Source organism: Lissotriton vulgaris, chromosome 3_1, assembly GCF_964263255.1.
Source record: "Lissotriton vulgaris chromosome 3_1, aLisVul1.2, whole genome shotgun sequence".
NCBI lineage: Eukaryota > Metazoa > Chordata > Amphibia > Caudata > Salamandridae > Lissotriton > Lissotriton vulgaris.
The window spans coordinates 407,367,831-407,386,264 of record NC_141689.1 but is presented as its reverse complement, the minus strand read 5'-3'; the positions used below and the strand labels follow the sequence as shown (position 1 = coordinate 407,386,264).

The 18,434-nt window shown below is 46.5% G+C and overlaps 1 protein-coding gene across 1 annotated transcript in view; it reads right to left on the bottom strand.

The window, feature by feature from the left end:
* The window catches only part of LOC147726517 (sodium channel protein type 4 subunit alpha-like), a 450,487-nt gene extending 432,460 nt beyond the window's left edge, over positions 1 to 18,027 (bottom strand). Inside the window, exon 1 of the mRNA XM_086963476.1 lies at positions 17,650 to 18,027. Within this exon, the coding sequence (XP_086819602.1) occupies positions 17,650 to 18,027 (378 nt within the window). The remainder of the gene's footprint in view (positions 1 to 17,649) is intronic.
* Positions 18,028 to 18,434: the final 407 nt, after the last annotated feature.

The window sequence follows — 18,434 nt, the reverse complement described above, 5'->3', positions numbered from 1 at the left end:
CAAGATATGTGAAATAAGGGATTCCAATTGAAGAACACATCCTCTACCCAATATGCATTGGGAAAAACAAATTACATGGGAATGTTTTTGAGTTCTTCAGTGTTTAAGTTCAATTGTTATAAATAGTCCAGTGCATTCTGGGGGAACCTAGCGTAATCTGTGATTTGACAAAGGAGTGCTTGGCGTGGAACATCAGAATAAGTTTGTGCAAGCCTCTTGTGAAGAAAGAGGAATATGACAAGCCCTGCTTTCTATCTTCATCTTTTAATTAAATTGTAAGTAAATACAGTACATGAAAACATACATAATGCTGTTATCTTTCATTTGTCACTTAATTAAAACCAGTACAAAAGAGATAAAACTTTAAAAACAGCAAATTATCTCATACCAGTATTTAGATACAATTCACCCCGACATCGAGAATAATGATGTTAGCAGTAAACAACTCAACAAACATGTAATCAGTTTGAAATAACGCTATTAAATGTTTAGGTCCAAAGTATCAAAGTGGCACAGTGCTTAGACAAAGTGCCCAATTTTCTTAATTTTATGAATTAGGTAGAGTTAGTTTATACTCTCGTCCATATTGGTTTACAATACCATTATAAAAAATATGATAAATGTAATTAAGGTCTAACAATATAAAGTGCTGATGTGTCGCGATGCAGCGTTGTGGTGGTGCCCTCTGCCATGCCTTCAGGACATGAAGTCGGCAGCAGCATCCTAGATGTCGGCGGGTTGCTTTTCTTCTGTTGCAGCCCAAAACACTTAGGGGCAGATTTACAATAACTGGTGCATCCCTACATATCACCAGGGATGCGCCAGTTATTTTGTGTCATGGCAGACACCTCTTGCGCCACCTTGGATGTGCCGCATTTACAATGTGGCGCATCATGGCACAAGAATAGATAGATGCTTGACGCATCTGATGCCGTAAAGGTACAGTGCTGGAGTCGTGTCGCAAGTGCGACGCAACTCCAGCACTGCTCGGGGGCGCCCTATACTAGCTGTGCTGCGTCACTCCTTATGCCTGCTACAAGCATGTGTAAGGTTTTGACGCAGCGGGGTCGGAAAAGTGACTGATTGAAATCTTGGAGATTTCACTCAGCCACTTTTCCGAGGTATTCCTGCGCCGGAATGCTCCCCTGCGCCAGAACGCTCACATGAAACCTGACGCAAGTTTCCTGTGGCGCAGGGCTGTACAGCGTGAGGCATCTCCCTAGATACGTCACTTTGTAAATACCTCGCAACATGGCGCTAGCTTTGCGCTGCCGCTGCGTCACAAAAGTGACAGAATGGCGGCGCAAAAGTGATGTAAGGGGCTTGTAAATCTGCCCCACAGTCCCCAGTGCTGAGGGCAGAAGAGCTTGAAGTCTTTGTTGTTCCTGAGACTTCTTGAACAGGGGGGCAAGCTCTACCTCAAGCCCTTGCAGAAACTCACAAAGAAGATTGCAGAAAGTTCAGTCCAGTCCTGTCACTGCCCTAGACAGAAGCAGTCACTGTAGGCCAACACAGCAAAGCACACAGCAAAGTGGTAGTCCCTCCTCACAGCTTCTACAGCTCTTCTTCTTGGCAGTTTTATTGATCTGAAAGAATTCTAAAGTTCAGGGGTCTGGGCCCCAGTATTTGTATCCAAAAATCCTTTATTCCTATAGGAAGATGGGGGCATATTACCAAGCAATAGCGATAATTATCGCTATTGCTTGGTTAGAGACAAAAATGTACCGCTGCGCTGCGGCGATTTTTATCGCAGATAAACCTTGGTATAGAATACACTGTGTCACTTCTACGAGGCTTTCTTGCGTCAGAACGCCCACCCTGTATACATTATACCTGGCGCATATACAATGTGGCGCAGGGGTTTACAAAGTGACGCATCTACCTAGATGCGTCACTTTGTAAATATGACACAATGTTGTGCATTTTTTACCCTGCTGGTGCGTCACAAAAGTTGATGCACTGGCAGTGCAAAAGTGGCTCAAAGGCACATAAATAAGCTCCAAGGTACAGAACGTAGCTAAGCAGACAAAAATGCTGTGCTGCTTTGCGTGACAGGAAGAGAACAGGAGAGCGCCATATCTACAGATATGTGACTCTCTCTGCCCCTCTCCCTATCGTTGGTGCTAATTTTAGCTGCTGTGTGCCAAGCACACATCTTAGGCCCATAGCTCTAAGGTGTGTGCCTAAGTCTAATATGGGTTTTGACAGGAAGTTTACACATGCAAAGCCAGAAAAGAAAAGAGAAATAAAAGAATTCTCCTCTTTACGCCCCATTTTAAACAGTGTTAACTTTTGGCTCTAATCCCTATCAACTTTTGTTTGTAGATAGGGTTTTGCATCAAGAGGCATGGGTGGTAGGGAACACCCATGTACCATCCATGTAATGTACTTTGGTGCTAAGAAACGCAAAGCTATGGATTGTGCTGCTTTGCATTACTTTCAGGGTACTTACGAGCTCAAAACAAGTTTCGCACTGAAAAGTAAATTAGGAAAAAACATTTCGTGCTGGTTAGCATCACATTTGTGATGCTAACCCTGTGTAAAATGTTACTAAATCTACCCTTGAGATCCAAAAGATTGGAGACAAGCCCTTATGTCAAGATGGGCCAAAGGCAGGATTAACAAGTTTGAAACCAACACGCATCTAAAGCCATGTTTGAAGGACAGACCCTAGTTGGCCACCACCACCGCTGCTACATATTTAGGTGTCAAAGGTATTGCCTTAGTGAGTTGAGGATTAGCCAGAGTAGACCACAGGCTTGTTTCATCCACTAAATCAAAGGCGTGAGTTGTATATAAAGAAAGGCCACGTAAAGATTGCCACCCCAGATATGTTCTTTATAAGTGTTTCATTTGCCATGTAGTGTTCACTGATACAGTAGTCGTTAAACAGGACGGTCAGGCCCATAATTATGAAATGATCAACCTTAATCTATGAATTTATAATTACTAGCTATATTGCATTGAGGTTGGCAAGAGATCTGGAGGTGCACTGTTGCCAGCCTTTTAAGACTAAGGACCTGATTTCGATGTCTTTAGGGAGGCCATCACAAAGCCGTCTGGAGTTGGAAGTTCCAACCGACCCATATTGTTAACCGGTTACTACAAACGACGAAGTACGATGCCCAAAATCCTTTACTTAGCAAACTACTCGGTCACTCCAATTCCGTCTTCATTTTTCAAACGAGAAACCTTCAGAAACGCAGTATGGAGTTGTACGGAGGCACTCCCAAGTCCAATAACGAATGCCCAAGAACGATGCGTACTTCCTATGCGCCAAATCAGTCTCCACACCCAGCACGTTGGAGCATTCTGAAGGGGAGTGTTTCAGCTCCAAATCGAGCCACAACACAAATCCTGTGAACGAGACAGTGCAGCCATGTGTCCCATAGCACATGTCATCCCTATAATCTACATCTACAATCACTACTACAACCCCAAACAACGCGGTCATCGCAGAAGGTAAGTACAACAGCTACCCATACAGAATAACGTAACTACCCCGCGAAAGACAACAGAAGAGAAAGCAGGGGCGAAACAAAAGTTAATTTTTGGGGTGGGGGGAATACTTGCAGCAATATAGAGGCAATTGGGGTGGGAGCCAATAGTTCAGGCAATTCAGACACAAAGGGAGGGGCAGGTGGTCTAATACTCCCAGAAATATGCAGCCAAAATTGAGAGGTGGAGGTCTAACACTCGCAGCAATGCAGAGTTAAAACTGGGGTTGAGCGCAAATATTCCTGGCAATGTTTAGGCAAATTCTTGATTGTGGGGCAAATACCCCTAGGATTGGTGAGCCAATCTGGAATTTGTGTGGCAAATACCCCTAGTAATGGGGGGCGTGGCCTAGCGAGCCATCATGGCTGACGTGTGCTAGGAGAGCTCCATCCAGCCTGAACAAAAATCCTGAATTATCCTGCTTCCCCGGTCCATTTTTGCTCCCAGACTGTGCCTCAGAGGTGTTGCGACCCGGCGCTGCACCTACCTGCCAAGTCTCGGCTCAAACAACCCGGAGCAGTGCGACGTCGATGGAGTCCGGAGCGTTGGATCGGACTGAGCCTTGACGGGACAGGGAACCTGTGTGTTGCCTCGGCTGTGAGATCTCCCCAGTGGCCATCTGTGATGTAGCAGGAGCTCCCAGAACCGATCCGCAACGATCGGAGAGCGGTTCTGGTCGGCGGCCATACCGGGTTGCAGGGGGGAGAGCCCGGGGCGTGCGTGACTGAGCTGGGGGCCGGTGATTGCCTTATGATTTTCAGACTGTGTCGGTGATAGCGGCTCCCCCGGGCCCCGGGTCCCGCTGCACTCTCCTCCCCCCTGTGGCATGGGGGGCTTATACCAGCAGCCTGTTGAACCGTGTGCGATACGGTGGAGGATCTTGTAGGTCAGTGCTTCCCAAACTGTGCGCCGCGGCGCCCCGGTGCGCCGTGATGAGAAGCCCGGGGCGCTGCGCCTCCACGCACCATGTGGGAAATAGGTTGCAGCGGGCTATGAATCACTGAGTAGCTGGAGGTGTTAATTCACCTCCCCACTGCCGCGCCGGACAGAGGCTGCTGAGGTGAGAGGTGCACATCCGGATCACTGCTGCACTAGAGATGAAACGTATCTGTTAACCCCCCCGTGAGCGGCGCCCACCCTCGGACCACAGCTCCTGTCAGACGACGCAGCGGAGAGACATTTGGTAGATTGTTTTGCGTGCGCGGTGGGCAGACAGGTACAAATGACCCTCATTAAACGAAGAGAAGGGCAGTCTGGGCGCGCTGGTAATCCTGTGATATGTTTCTGTTCACCACCGAGCTGCGATAACTGCCCGAAAACAACAGCCAGCACCAATGGAATACATCGTTTAAAGCGAATAGTAACCACATACTTTTAAGTCCTAGACTGTTTGACCAAAACCATTTTCTATAAACCTTCCACGAAATGGTTTCCCCGAATGGATAATCAGTAATTTTACAACTAATCCGCTCCACTTTCTTTAGGGTGTGATTGCCTAATTTTCATAAAGATCTGAGTCGTCCTTCGGTTCTGCTATACCAAACAAGAGCCTTCCCACAGCTGGGACTTCAAACAGAGAGTATTTCTCCCATAAATGGTAATGTGCACACAGTCCTGACACCCCCAACTTAACCCTTTGAGTCACACACAATGCCCTAGGCCAGAGTAAGCAAAGGTGTGTTGACGATATGTGAGGGCCAGAGGGATGGTCCATGAGCCTGATGCAGTAATCTTCATGGACAGTGATGGGTTCTAACAGTTGATAGTGGTGCTCTTCAGAGCTGGTTATGGACTCTAACAGCTATAAGTCTCAGAGACTCTGGGTGCGGGCAGGGTGGCGATGAGGGTCTGTGAAGGCTGGCGGTGGCAATATAAGGGCCAGCTCTGAGTTTTACAATGTCCGAATTCAAAAGCTCAGGAAGGCGTGTAGGGGTGAACAGGGATTCATAAAATTAAAGGGGGGCGCCGCGTGCAGGATGCAAGTTGCCAAAATGCCTGCTGGTCCGGAAGACAAAAAGATAGTACACTTCACTTACTCAGCCAGCGCCGACCCCATTGATGGTACAGGTGCGACGATTGCACTGGCACCACAGACAGTCCCAGCCAGTGCCACAGCCGCAGTCTGGATCAGACACAGACTACTGAGTCTCCGAACCGACTGGACTGCTGGCAGCAGCTGAGGCAGTAGTCATCATGCTCACCACCAGCACAGTCAATTCATTACGGCGGCCGCATTTTGAGAGCTGCAGCGACAGGCCCAAAGCCTGCTAGCTGCGAAATCAGTGAAATTATGCCACACAGCCACGCCCGCCCATGGTGCCAATGGTGAATGGGCACATTTAATCATATTTGGCTTGAATCTTGTATCGTTTTCACTTAACAAGTTTTTATTAAACAACTGTTATCTTTTTATTTTGTTACAAATATGATTATAATACCTTCATTGCATCCTAATTAATTTAAGGAAGACAACAGGAAGTACTCCCGAAGTCGGGCTTCCATCCCGCGCACCGGTGAAAAAATGGCGGGGAGCCACGGCCAACTGCCAGTTAGGTCAAGGGAGCCACGGGCCAAAAAAGTTTGGGAACCACTGTTGTAGGTGATAGACTCCTAGGTAACATTCCCTGGTTGCCAGGGTGCATCCTCCCGCTGCCTCCCCTACCCTCCGGGAGCATCCCATCGACGATTGACGGTTAAATCGGGCCACGAGGAGTGTCGTCTGTGAGTGCGGTTGGATAGAGGAAGTGGCGGCCATTGTGTTGGTGGGCGATTGTGGATTTCACAGGGCCTGGTGGAGGGCCTCGCCAGGGCCTCTCTCCCTTTTGCTGCACAGAGGGCCTGAGCCAGCGGCTTGCTGCACCATGTGGCAGCATCCAGGGCCTCTGTTTGTGGATCTTGGCCTGAGCACCTCCTGTGACGCCGTGGGATTCCCGGCGGCCGGATGAGGGACCCCCTACCTCTTTCATCTCCTGTGGAGTGGCCTGCTTGCCTCGCCGGTCGGTCGGGCTGCGTGAGCGTTCTGCGAAGCCTCCGCTTGGCCCCCCAGGGCTGCAACAACCTCCTCAGTGCACTGCGTGGAGGCCCTTGAGGGAGTGGAGTGGGGTTTTTGGGGGCCCCCCTCGAGCTCCCGGCTGGGAGAAGCGGTTGGAGAGGGGCTTTGGACTGCGGACCGGACCGGTGAGTAGTGCCCCTATCATGTGTGGTCCCCGGCTGTGTGGGATTCCTTGGGCCCCTTCCCCTCTGTCCTGTTGATGGCCCAGCAATCGGTGGCCAGGTCGGGCTGGCTGGGCTGGACCCCTTTGACGTCAATGTTAGGGTGCGCTATGTTCCATCCCCTGTCAGAGATTTGAGTCTTGCAGTATCCGGACTGCACTGCACGAGGGGCAGGTGAGACATTCTCTGGGACGGGGAGGGGTCCTAAGTTTGCCATGACGAGAGACAAACCGGGTGGAGGATCGGTCAGGCAGAGTGCAATGGACAAATTCACGGGCCCGGGGGAGCCTCTGCAGTGGTGTTGGGGGGACGCCTGGTGATGTGCCTGATAATGCTGCTCTCATGGCTGCCATCACTCAGTTGAGAGATGCCCTGGATGCCAAGATTGGGGTGGTTGGCTCCCACATTATGCTGCTGCGCCAGGACTTATGCAATGCAGAAGCGCGGATTACGGAGACCGAGACGAGGGTCTCTGGGTGGAGGACATGGTCAACACTTTACAGAATCGAGTAGCCTCATTGGAGATGATCCAACGTGGACAGGCATCCCGGGTGGAGGACGCTGAGCGGAGGGCCCGGCGCAACAACATTTGCTTCTTAGGGTTCCCGGAGGAGTGCGAGGAGGGGAACATGGAGTGGTTCCTTACTCAGAACTTGAGAGTTGGATCCCTCCGGGGTCACTGTCAAAATGTTTTTTAGTAGAGCGCACTGATTCAGAAACCCCCACCTGGTGCCCGCCCAAGACCTTTTATTGCGAAGTTGCTCAATTACCATGACCTGGACATTATCCTGAAGCAAGCTCGGTCCAAGGGACCTCTGCAGTTTGAAAATGCCTGTATCCTAATATTTCCCGATTATACTAAACAGGTCCAGCAACAAAGGCAGTCCTTCATGGCTGCGAAAGCCCGTCTCCGAGATGTCAAGTGTCCCTATGCCTTGTTGTAACCGGCCAGACTGCGGGTGGTAAACCGATCCTGCACTCATTTCTTTGATTCACCAGAGGAGCTCTTCCAGGGGACAGATGAGACGGTGCGTCTTCGCCCACACACGCTGCCCCGGAGGAAATCAGATTCTTCATCGAGCGAGATGCGAAAACAGCCACCGCAGAAAGGGAGGGGGAACAGACGCTCCATGTCCAGACGTCGGTCCCAGTTGTGTGGCACATCCTCCCGAGCTATGTCGGCCCAGCGACTGCCTACATCATCAGACTAACTTTTGGGGGTGCTTTAGCTCTATGGGTCTTTGATATGCTTACCTTGACCGGGGAAGCACAGAGGAGGGTTGTTATCCCTGTAGGACATTCCCCAACCCGGCTTCACTTCCAGCTTATACTTATACCGATACTGCCCCTTGGGCACTGACAGATCATGTCTATGTGAACAATGCTGTTCTTTTTGTGGTGGTGCTGTTCTGGAGTAGGTGCAAGTAAGATGGGGGTGTGTTCGTGGGGTTCTTGTTTTATTTTTCCTTTGATGATATTTCATATGTATTGCTTTTCAGTTGTCCTATTTTGATTATTGAAACTGTCAAAGTCAGTTAAATGTACATTTTGTATGCAGAAGTTGCTGGGGTACAGTGCTCTGTGCTATATTTGTTATTTGACAAATAAAATGTGTTCTTAAAAAAAAATACCCCCAGTAATGTAGATGCAAATCTGGAGTTTGGAGGCAAATATCCCCAGCAATGTAGATGGAAATCTGGGGTTTGGGGGCAAAACCCCTAGTAATGTAGATGCAAATCTGGAGTTTGGGGGGCAAAACCCCCATTAATGTAGATGCTAATTTGTGATTTGGGTGCAAATACCTCCAGCAATGTAGCGCAAATCTGGGGGTTGGGGGCAAATACCCCCAGCAATTTAGATGCAAATCTGGGGTTTGGTGGGCAAAACCCCCAGTAATGTAGATGCAATCTGGGGTTTGGGGGAAAATACCCCCAGCAATGTGTGTGTGAACAATGTTACTGGTGCACATGCCAAGTGCCTCTTTACCTACAGGTGGAGTACATGCTGCAGGAATGTCTAAATAAACAAACACAAAAGTAATTTTCCATGAAATGCATTCGCATACCGTTGCAGCAAAAGTAACTGGCAGCATTGATGAATGGGCAGAGTGGAGATGCAAGTGTTCTAGGAACCGTTAAAAAACAAACAAAGCCTCATAATCTACTAAATGGCCCGTTAAAAAGCTGAGAAATACTGGGGGGCTGATGGGCAAAAAAGACAGACCAGCCACCTACAGCAGCTCTAGGACTGTATGTGTGTGTGGAGAACCTGTCTCACCCTGGAATGACACACATGATGGGGGTTGAAGACCGTAGAGCCCTCTGGGAGTTGAGTCCAATCAGAAAGTGTTCAGCCTACCCTTGGATTGGCTATGCTGGCAATTGGTTGATGGGCTGGTGCAACAGCGTCACCTGTGGGCCTCTGTTTTGGGGCCTTCGCAAATCACACCAAGAGACTGACTCACTTACACAGTGTGCAACACGCCACTACAATGTGGTGCCAAGATTTTCTTGGCTCACCAGCTGTGTTGTACATTGAGACCGGGGGACAGCCTTTGAAGCATACTCAACTTGGTGCACTGCACTGCCATACATGCCTTGACAGAGGTCATCTACCCCACATGACCATCACTTTCAGGTCATGGCAGGTGCAGGGAGACTGTGTTGTATGTAGGGGCCTTGCAAGGAGGCAAGTCACATCTGGGCAGTCTGACCTACACACCACTCGCTTGATCAGCAGCATGCCTTATTTAAAAACACTTGACAGGTAAAAGCGCAGAGGCCAGAATAAAAGAGATGATCACAGATTGTGCACCAATTACTTTCAGAGAGCCTGAGCATCATTGTGATCCCAATCAGAACATGAGTCCATAGCATGTCATGTATGTACAATGAGGGAATGTCATCATCAGGAAGGTACACTTAGTACGCTAAATACTAGGAGAAACACATTTTACGGTGGAACATCAATTGCCATAACCACACATATGTATATATCACAAAGTGAATGCATGACTCCACAACAACACACACTTAAACATCACAGGGCAACAGAACTACAATGTACTCACAATAGTATGACATTGCAATGCGTCTGTGTACAGTAAAACACAGAGGACATTAGCCTAGAACACACAAATGTCCACAGACTCAGCCACTCATTACTGATTTCAGTGTCTCCAAATACAACAACGCAGAAGTGGTTGTGTCAAAGTCATCATGGAAATATTTGTAGACCAAATCCATCTTGGATTTGAAAGAAGCATGGGCCAACAACAATGTAGGATACAGTCCCCATGTGTGGACTGGTGCTGGTGCACACAATCCCCAATCTATATTCATCTACAGTCATCTTTATGGAATGTCGTATGCATGAGTCTCAGGATGTAGGATTCAAAAACAGTGTTGGTGTGTCTATTGCACAGCTCATTGTGTAAGATGAGCTGCCTGCACGGGTGAGGATGCTGGAGGGGTGGCTCAATCTGTGGCCCACCAACGCTATTGACATTGTTATCTTCAAGCCATGGCATATGGGTACATCTTGTGAGGATGAAAGACATGTGCAGAATAAAGTCAATAAAAACATCAAGGAGACCTTTAAAAACACATATTACCATCAGGCCCTAAGGAAGTATTTAATGGGCACAATGGGAGCCTGCTTGGGCACACCCAAGGGCTACCCTTGCAAAACAAGAACAGAGGTACCAAAACGTAGAGAATGCAAACGCTTATGGAACTGGGTGTACTGTTCCAGTGTCACATGTGTGTTTGCTTACAGTGTAATATGTTTGTCTCAGCACAACCAGATATATCATCACAATGACGCCATCTCCCTTCTTGTCCCCATAACTCGGACATTTAAAGTCACAATACCAGCAATACCCATGCGTGTGTAGTGTACTTGCAAGTGTGGCAATGTGTTTTGGAGTAGTCTGACCCCAGGTGGCAAGACAACACATATCCATGACTTGAACATTGATGGGGCTGTACCCCTCTAAGGAATGGACTGCCATTCAATGTTCCGGAATCATGACATTGCAAATTTAGCAATCCCCACGTTCATCTTAGGGCAATTTCCAAGGGCAAGAATGACCAATAACTGAGTGCAATTACCTACAAAGGGTGAAACGCAGTATATGCCAACATACAACTCAGGCAAGGCAAGGCTAGGTGGAGCCAACTTTTCCTGTGATGCCAATTGGTCTTGCAGAAGACAGTGTACTCAAAGTGACCATCAGCCATAAACATCCACTGGCAGATAGCAAGCTGCGGACAACACATTCCACATCTGAGACAGATAATATTAGCAGAGTTGAAATGAATCTATCACTGCTGCTGACAAACATAAGCACACGTGACTGTTATGTTTTGTAATACTCACTTAATGCAGTGATCCAGGGCTCTACAGCGCACCTGCATTATGCTCATGGGGTAGAGAAATAATGACCAAAGAAAAACTGCCAACAGTTGATGTGGCAACAGTTGGCACAGAGCCAGTGGCATCTCATATTAAATTCCTTGTGCACACTTCTAACATGCATAGGCTTTATGCTTCGTAATTGAAAGGCAGGATACTTGTTTTACGGAGTCTGCTTGAAATGTATATTATCTATCCCTGAAAAAACTAATGTGACAGGAAAAGTAGTTTCCCTGTGTATTCTTCAGAGTAGGGCTAAGAGTTTGAGTGAAGGCAGTCTCTGGCCTTACCCTTCAAATGAATGCGATATTGCTTTGTCGCAGTGAGAAAACACTGTCGAGTTATCAGCGTTCTCAGCTGCAGGCTGGCTCTTTCTTTACATTCTTGTGTGTAGTATCGAATTATAATGAGATAAACTGGAGCGCAAGTTCCAGCATGCAAAGGAAAAAGTACATGATTGTGGATGAGTTCCTCACACTTGAAGCTAAGAAAAATAGCCCTGAAACTTCTTTTTAAACAGACAAGATAAGATGTCAGTGAAAAAATCATATCTATGACAATAAAATACATTCGTTTTCAGTCGTACTTTAACAAGTTTTCTTGAAGGAAATATGGTGTTCTCCAGGGAATATCAATGAAAAGTTTCCAAATTGGGCGCCCTGTTTTAACTTGCATGTGACCACGAGCACAAATGCTGCAGAAGAGGCACCTAATGAATTAAGAAGGGGTGGAGACTTATGTAAACAAAACCATGGTGAAGGGCACTACAACTACTATCCTTCACCAGGAAATGGAAATTTTAAAGAGGCGAATGTCTATATTTTAATTTAATGTGTTAGCCCGTTTTATCCTCATGTGCTCTAGTCATCCAAATATGTTTTTGTTAATAAGAGAAGGATTGGGGGAGGAATTTGAGAAGAAGGGTAACAGAATAAAAACGTGTCCTGTGCAAATGCTAGAGTGGGATAGTTACTGCAACAATATTCTTTTGTTTTTGGAAAGTGGCATTTTAATAGGTGTGATCAGCAAATATTTTCAGAAAAGGTTGCAATCCCAGGTCCATGTGTAATGAGCTTCGCCATAGCAGGTTTTTTTTCTCGGCATTCTGTATTCATGGTTTTATAATGGGACTAGACTGGAGTAGGTACTCGCACCTGGACCTGGGAAACATGGCATGCTGACCTAGGCAGCAACATTCAAACCGTTTTCTTGAAGAGCTAAATCACTCACTGTCAGACCTGTCAGCTTAGGGTGGTCATCCCCCAAACATTTTGCCTTCCTTTCCCATTTTGTTGATATATGTTTTGCTGGCCTTGTGACTCTGCACGCTTTACCACTGCTGACCAGTGCTAAAGTGCATATGCTCCCTTCCTAAAACATACTAACATTGTCTCATCCCCAATTGGCATATTTGATTTACTTATAAGTCCCTATTAAAGTGGTACTACATTTACTCAGGGCCTGTAAATTAAACGCTACTAGTGGGCCTGCAGCACTGGTTGTACCACCCAATAAAGTAGCCCTTTCAAACATGTCTCAGGCCTGCCACTGCACCCTGTGTGTGCGGTTTTAAAACTGCCATTTCATTCTGCCAAAATAAACTTGTTGCCAGGCCCAAACTTTCCTTTTTAATACATATAAGTCACATCTACGATAGGCTCTAAACAGCCCACAGGGAAGGGTGCAACTTGTTTAAATAGCAGGACATGTAATTTTAAGCTTTACGTGTCTTGGTAGTGAAAAACTCTCAGAATAATTTGTCAATACTACAAGGCCTACTTTTCCAACATTGGAGTCCCCTTATTACATTTAATATACTGTGATTTCCAAATGGTTATAGGTCACCAGTTCATGTTTGGTGTCTTTGGAATTGTAATGAAAAATACTCTTTTATGGTAAAGTCAAGTTTTAAATTACAATTCTGAAAATGCCACTTTTATATAATTGCCATTTTCCTGCCTTAGCCATTTAGTGCCTGCAGCCTCTCTTTGAGTCGTATGACTGGGTGTAATTGACTGCTGGGCTTTATTTCTCCTAGATAGAAACACATAGTAGAGAGCTTATGTGTGCCTGGATAGGCCATCACTAGAAAGCCAAAGACCTGTGCACACATAAATCAAAAACAGTGTCTGTTATTATTCAATACAATTGGAAAAATGAAGTTCGCCACAAGTTATTCTTGTTTATTTTAATGCAATGTTTGCATAAAGACCAGCCAGCCGACACATGTTTCGTCAAAGCACATTCCACTTTGACTCTTCAGGGCTGGACTTGGATAAAAGAAGCTCACTCAGTACAACACAAACACAGTATAGTGTGCCACAACTTTACAAAACAAGAAATCCTGTAAGATTATGCCATGCTTGAACCGGCAACCGTGGAAAAAAAAGCAAGGTTTCTTCAATATTAGTCATACACAGTCAACAGGTGATCAAAGTGGTGCCACAGAGTGGTAAAGATCACCATTCGAAATCCAGTGGCAAAGTTCCATGTCTTTTACACATTTGTGAAATTCAAGGTGAAGACCTTGAATTTCACAAATGTGTGAAAGACATGGAACACAGGTTTCACAGTAGAGGCTATAGCAAAAACACCCTAACAAAAGCAGCTAAGAGAATCACCAAAGTTAGAAGGGAAGACACTCTCACAACGAAACCCAAAACACCAGAGAAAGACACTACTGTAAGTATGACCACGGCATATAAGGTTTGAACCACTTGTTAAGAAAAAGCATGACTACACATTGGGGCATATTACTCGGCTCTAGACTAAACCCGACCCTGCCCAAAACAGAGCATCCAGACACATGGCTAACTCCACATTCTAAGGGTTTCCATAAATGTGGGTTTTGTGAGGTGTGCAAATGGGCCCAACATAAGGTCAAAACATTCACTAGCCCTAACAACCGGGTATTTGTCATTAGGAGCAATATCAACTGCACAACTAGATTTGTTGTTTATTTCATTGCATGCAAATGTGGGAAAAAGTACGTAGGCAGTACAATAAGACCATTGAAGGAGAGAATTGCAGAACGTATGAGGGCATTAAAACAAGTTGATGCCAGATACCCAGTGGCAACACCCGCAGCCTTGTGTCCCGCACATAAGGAGTTCACGCTCTTTGGCATTGGAAGGATAGACCAACACCAAAGAGGAGGTAAAAGGGAACTCCTTTTGAGCAGAACTGAAGCAATGTGCATCATGCGTCTACAGTCGGTCCAACACGGGTTAAACTGTGATTCAGAAATGCAATATTTTCTAGGAAACTAACAATTCCGCATCATATTATATTACAATTGCTTGAAGTGATGCCTGTACCAATCTGTCGTCTTACAGGATTTGAATATGCAACATGACTTCTTAATATGACAGCTGCTTGTGGGTAATAATGTTCCCCAATAATTCTCACATTTGTCATACTAACTAATAATTGCGACTTATATCATCGCATTATGTATTAGGGTCTTGCCTTTTGATTAACCTTAGTCCAGATCTGTATGTATTTTGGTGTTGTCTGGATGATGTTGTGAATATTTCTCATGTCAATGAATAGTGATTGAATTTAATGTGGGTTCTGGATTATTATGCTTAGCATTGCCACTACGTTTCATCACACAGTTGCACTATACATCTGGTCACCCCACTGACGCAGCCCCATGATCAGTGTCTCAATCTATGTTATTAGATACTCTTGTGCTTTCAGAATTCTTCGGGTGCCTTTGTTAGTGTTAATGTTAATGTTAATGTTAAAGGGTGTACGTTTATAGCGCACGGCTACTCCGAAGAGTGTCCCGGCGCTGAAAGAACCACACGGATCCAGAGTAGAAGGTAGAACGAGAGAGAGAGCATGGCTCAGAATAGAATGATTTATTGCGTGAAAAGCAGGGTCTTCAGATCCTTCCTGAATGCCAGCAGATTGGTGTTGGATCTGAGTGACAAAGGAAGAGCGTTCCATAGCCGGGGGGGCAAGATGTTTGAAAGAACGCCCCCCACAGCGTGCACGTCGGATCACAGGGGTGACTGCCTTGGCCTGGGTAGAGGAGCGCAGGGATCTAGAAGGCAAGTAGAAGCTGATCCGTTTCCAAAGATAACAGGCACCTGTACCATGAAGGGCTTTAAAGGCAATGGTCAGGGCCTTGAAAGTGATCCGCTTCATAATGGGCAACCAGTGAAGGGTTCTAAGAAGTTCACTGGCCCTGGCTCTCCTAGTGAGGCCAAAAATGGCCCGGGCCGCAGAGTTTTGCACAACCTGGAGACGCGCCAGGAGGAAGTCCGGGAGGCCTAGGTACAGTACGTTGGAGTAGTCCAGGCGAGAGCCTATCAAGGCCTGTACCGTGATCTTTCTGTGCTCTAAGGATAAGAGCGGCAGAAACTTTCTCAGCATCTTCAGGATCGTAAAAAACCTGCCGGCCAGACCAGACACCTGGGCCCTAAAAGAGAGGCTGTTGTCAATCTGGATACCCAGATTTTTTGCATCCCCTGAATCGCTGGCAGGAGGGAACATGGCAGCAGGCCACCATTCCTTCCATCTGGGGTCCGCAGGGCAGCCGAAGAAAAGCACTTCGGACTTGTCAGAGTTGCACTTGAGGCTGTTGCGACTAAACCAGTCAAACACAGCCCCAAGGCAGCCCCGGATAGACGCCCCATCAAAATCGCGGCCCCTATCGCAGGTAAACAGGAGTTGTGTGTCGTCCGCATATGACACGATCTGGGCCCCAAAATCCTCCGCCAGTGCCGCCAGAGGGGTCATATAGATGTTAAAGAGCGAAGGGCTCAAAATTGAGCCCTGCGGGAGTCAGACCTCCAAAGGCGGCATAGCGGCAGAAAAAGGGGGGGCCCAGATCGTTTGCTGACGATTCGAGAGGAAAGACATAAACCATCGGAACACCTGTTGTCTCCTGTTGGTGATCAAGAACTCTATAGAATAAATCCCTTCATTAACATGCCTACCATTACATATTCTGACTCTTGTAATTTTCTGGACTCAGTCGTGTAACCATTTCCTTCTTTTACTGTTTACCAATAATTTCGCTACTGACTACAACATTGCAGTCAAGAGTATTGTTCATCTCTTTCTTTTCGGGTTTACAACCTTTGACGGCTTAGTTGGTGCCGTCTACTTTGTACTTCATAAATCTATTTGTAATTTTATCTTTCTTCTTCTTGCACTTCACTCCCATTAATGATCTTTTAGTACTGTCATTACATTTTGACGATTAGGTCTTTTCATTCATTTTCCTGTTAATATGTTTCTTTGCCTACCTAATTAGAATTGCTCTTCTAGTAGTGCGGTAATTTTGGGGGGCATGCTATTATGTGAATTTATCTAATAATGATTTTATCCTTATGGTCCTTACTTATATTGATTGGGTCATACCACGCTTCACATGAATTTCCGAGACACACTCACATTTCATGGACAGAGTAGACAGACTCCCTCTGTCTGGTAAATCTCCATTCAACAGGACACCATTTTCTGTAGTTCGGACATCACCTTTGACGGCCGCACTTCCTGCTCACCATGCCGGACTTGCTCTATGCGGTCTAGTCATTGTATTTAAACGATCTCCATCACATGTCCGGGTCTCCGCTACTCCAGCTTCCGGGCAACTTTGCAAACACTGCAGAGACATGAGGTCTCCTCTTCCTTTCGATAAGCACGTTTCCATGCGCCCAGTTTTGATTCAGAATCAGCTTTAAGTTTTCACGCGCTTATCGTGTCCGAACTTGCAGTTTGTGATGATCGTGTTAATTTGTATTCATTTCCGATTTCAGCATTCTGACCGCATTCCGGTATCTTTGAGGTCACATGACCATTGCTTTGTAACACGATCGTGAGTGTTGTTTTGTACTTTTCCAACATGGTATATTCACATTTCAGCCTCTTACTAGGTTTCCTGGCTTTTTATGTGCAGATCACCTCAAAGGACTTATCCGTCCTCCTTGACCCCATTGCGGCGCCTACTTACACGTCCTCAGCTCTCCATTGAGGTATGTAGAATAAGTGTGGGTGAGACAGTTCCTTTTCTCTTACTATCGGCTGCTGAGAGCTTTTCCTTATAGGACTCCTCTTTCTGACACTTCACTTTTTTCCATAACAGTGAAGTACTTTCTACGTTGGACTTTTCATTGACTGAATATACCCATCGTCCTTTGTAATTCGGATATATCCCTTATCAGCAGTGTGAAGTCTTACTTTCACCCCCAAAGAAGGCTCGTACGCAGTTGTGCTGTCTGAACTGGTTTATTAGATAACGTTGTAGAAAGAGCGCCGAGCGTCTAACTGCACTACTGTTCCGGCTGCTCTGAAGCGCGAACCGCCGTTCGCGCATGTGCAGAGCATCATGGCTTTCCGACATGGCATGTTACGTCACATGCCGACGTCGGAAAGCGGGAGCGCACACTACATATCTCTCTTTTTTTATACACACAATAAAGAGTTCTACCTTCACTTGTCTTCCATTACAAAGTCTCTGAAGTGTGAGGGTCTGACCACCCTTCTTCCTGCCCGTGTGTGTCTTACCGGGGAGATGATCTCTCGAGCTCCTTCGGGTGCTTGACTCACCACTGCATCTCTCTGCATACTTGTTTCACTTCTCTTGGGCGTGACAGCTCTCCCAACCATTGTCTCTCCCCCACTCGGTGTTTCCCTTTCTTCTCTCATCACGTGCTCTCCTTCGCCTTCCGGGTCGTAATCTCCTACGTCTACACCGTCTGCACCACCCTCGTGTGTACTGTCTGAGTGGTTGCCTCTATCTCCTGTAGTCCATCTCATGATCTTGTTTATCTTTGCCATGCGGTCATGTGACCACACTTTTCCATCACTGAGTAATGCAGCTCTGTCATACACCTCTTCCATTTGCAGGGGTGGGCTGTACTTGCTCTCTCCTTTCCTTTTCATCACTGCCAACTTCAATCTCACCCATTCCCCCTTTTCCAAATCCGTTTCTCTCACATTCCTCCTTTGGTTGTAATGTTCAGTGTACACTTTCTGTGCCTTCTCTAGATTGTGCTGAACCACAGCCGGTGACCACTTGCTGGTGAGGGTTTTTTACTCTCCAAATCACATTGTCTTTTGTGAAGGGGTGCCTACCCCTCAATATTTGGAAGGGGCTGTAGCCAGTCGAAGTGGGTGTGATCCTGTATGATCACATCATGCTCTGGATTTCTGCTACCCAGTCCTTGCCTTTCATTAGGGCGGCTTGTATGGATCCCATGAGTCCCGGTTGAACCTTTCTACTTGTCCGTTGCTCGCGGGGTGGTACACTGAAGTGTGCTTGGATTTGATTCCATTTCTCTCAGTGTACA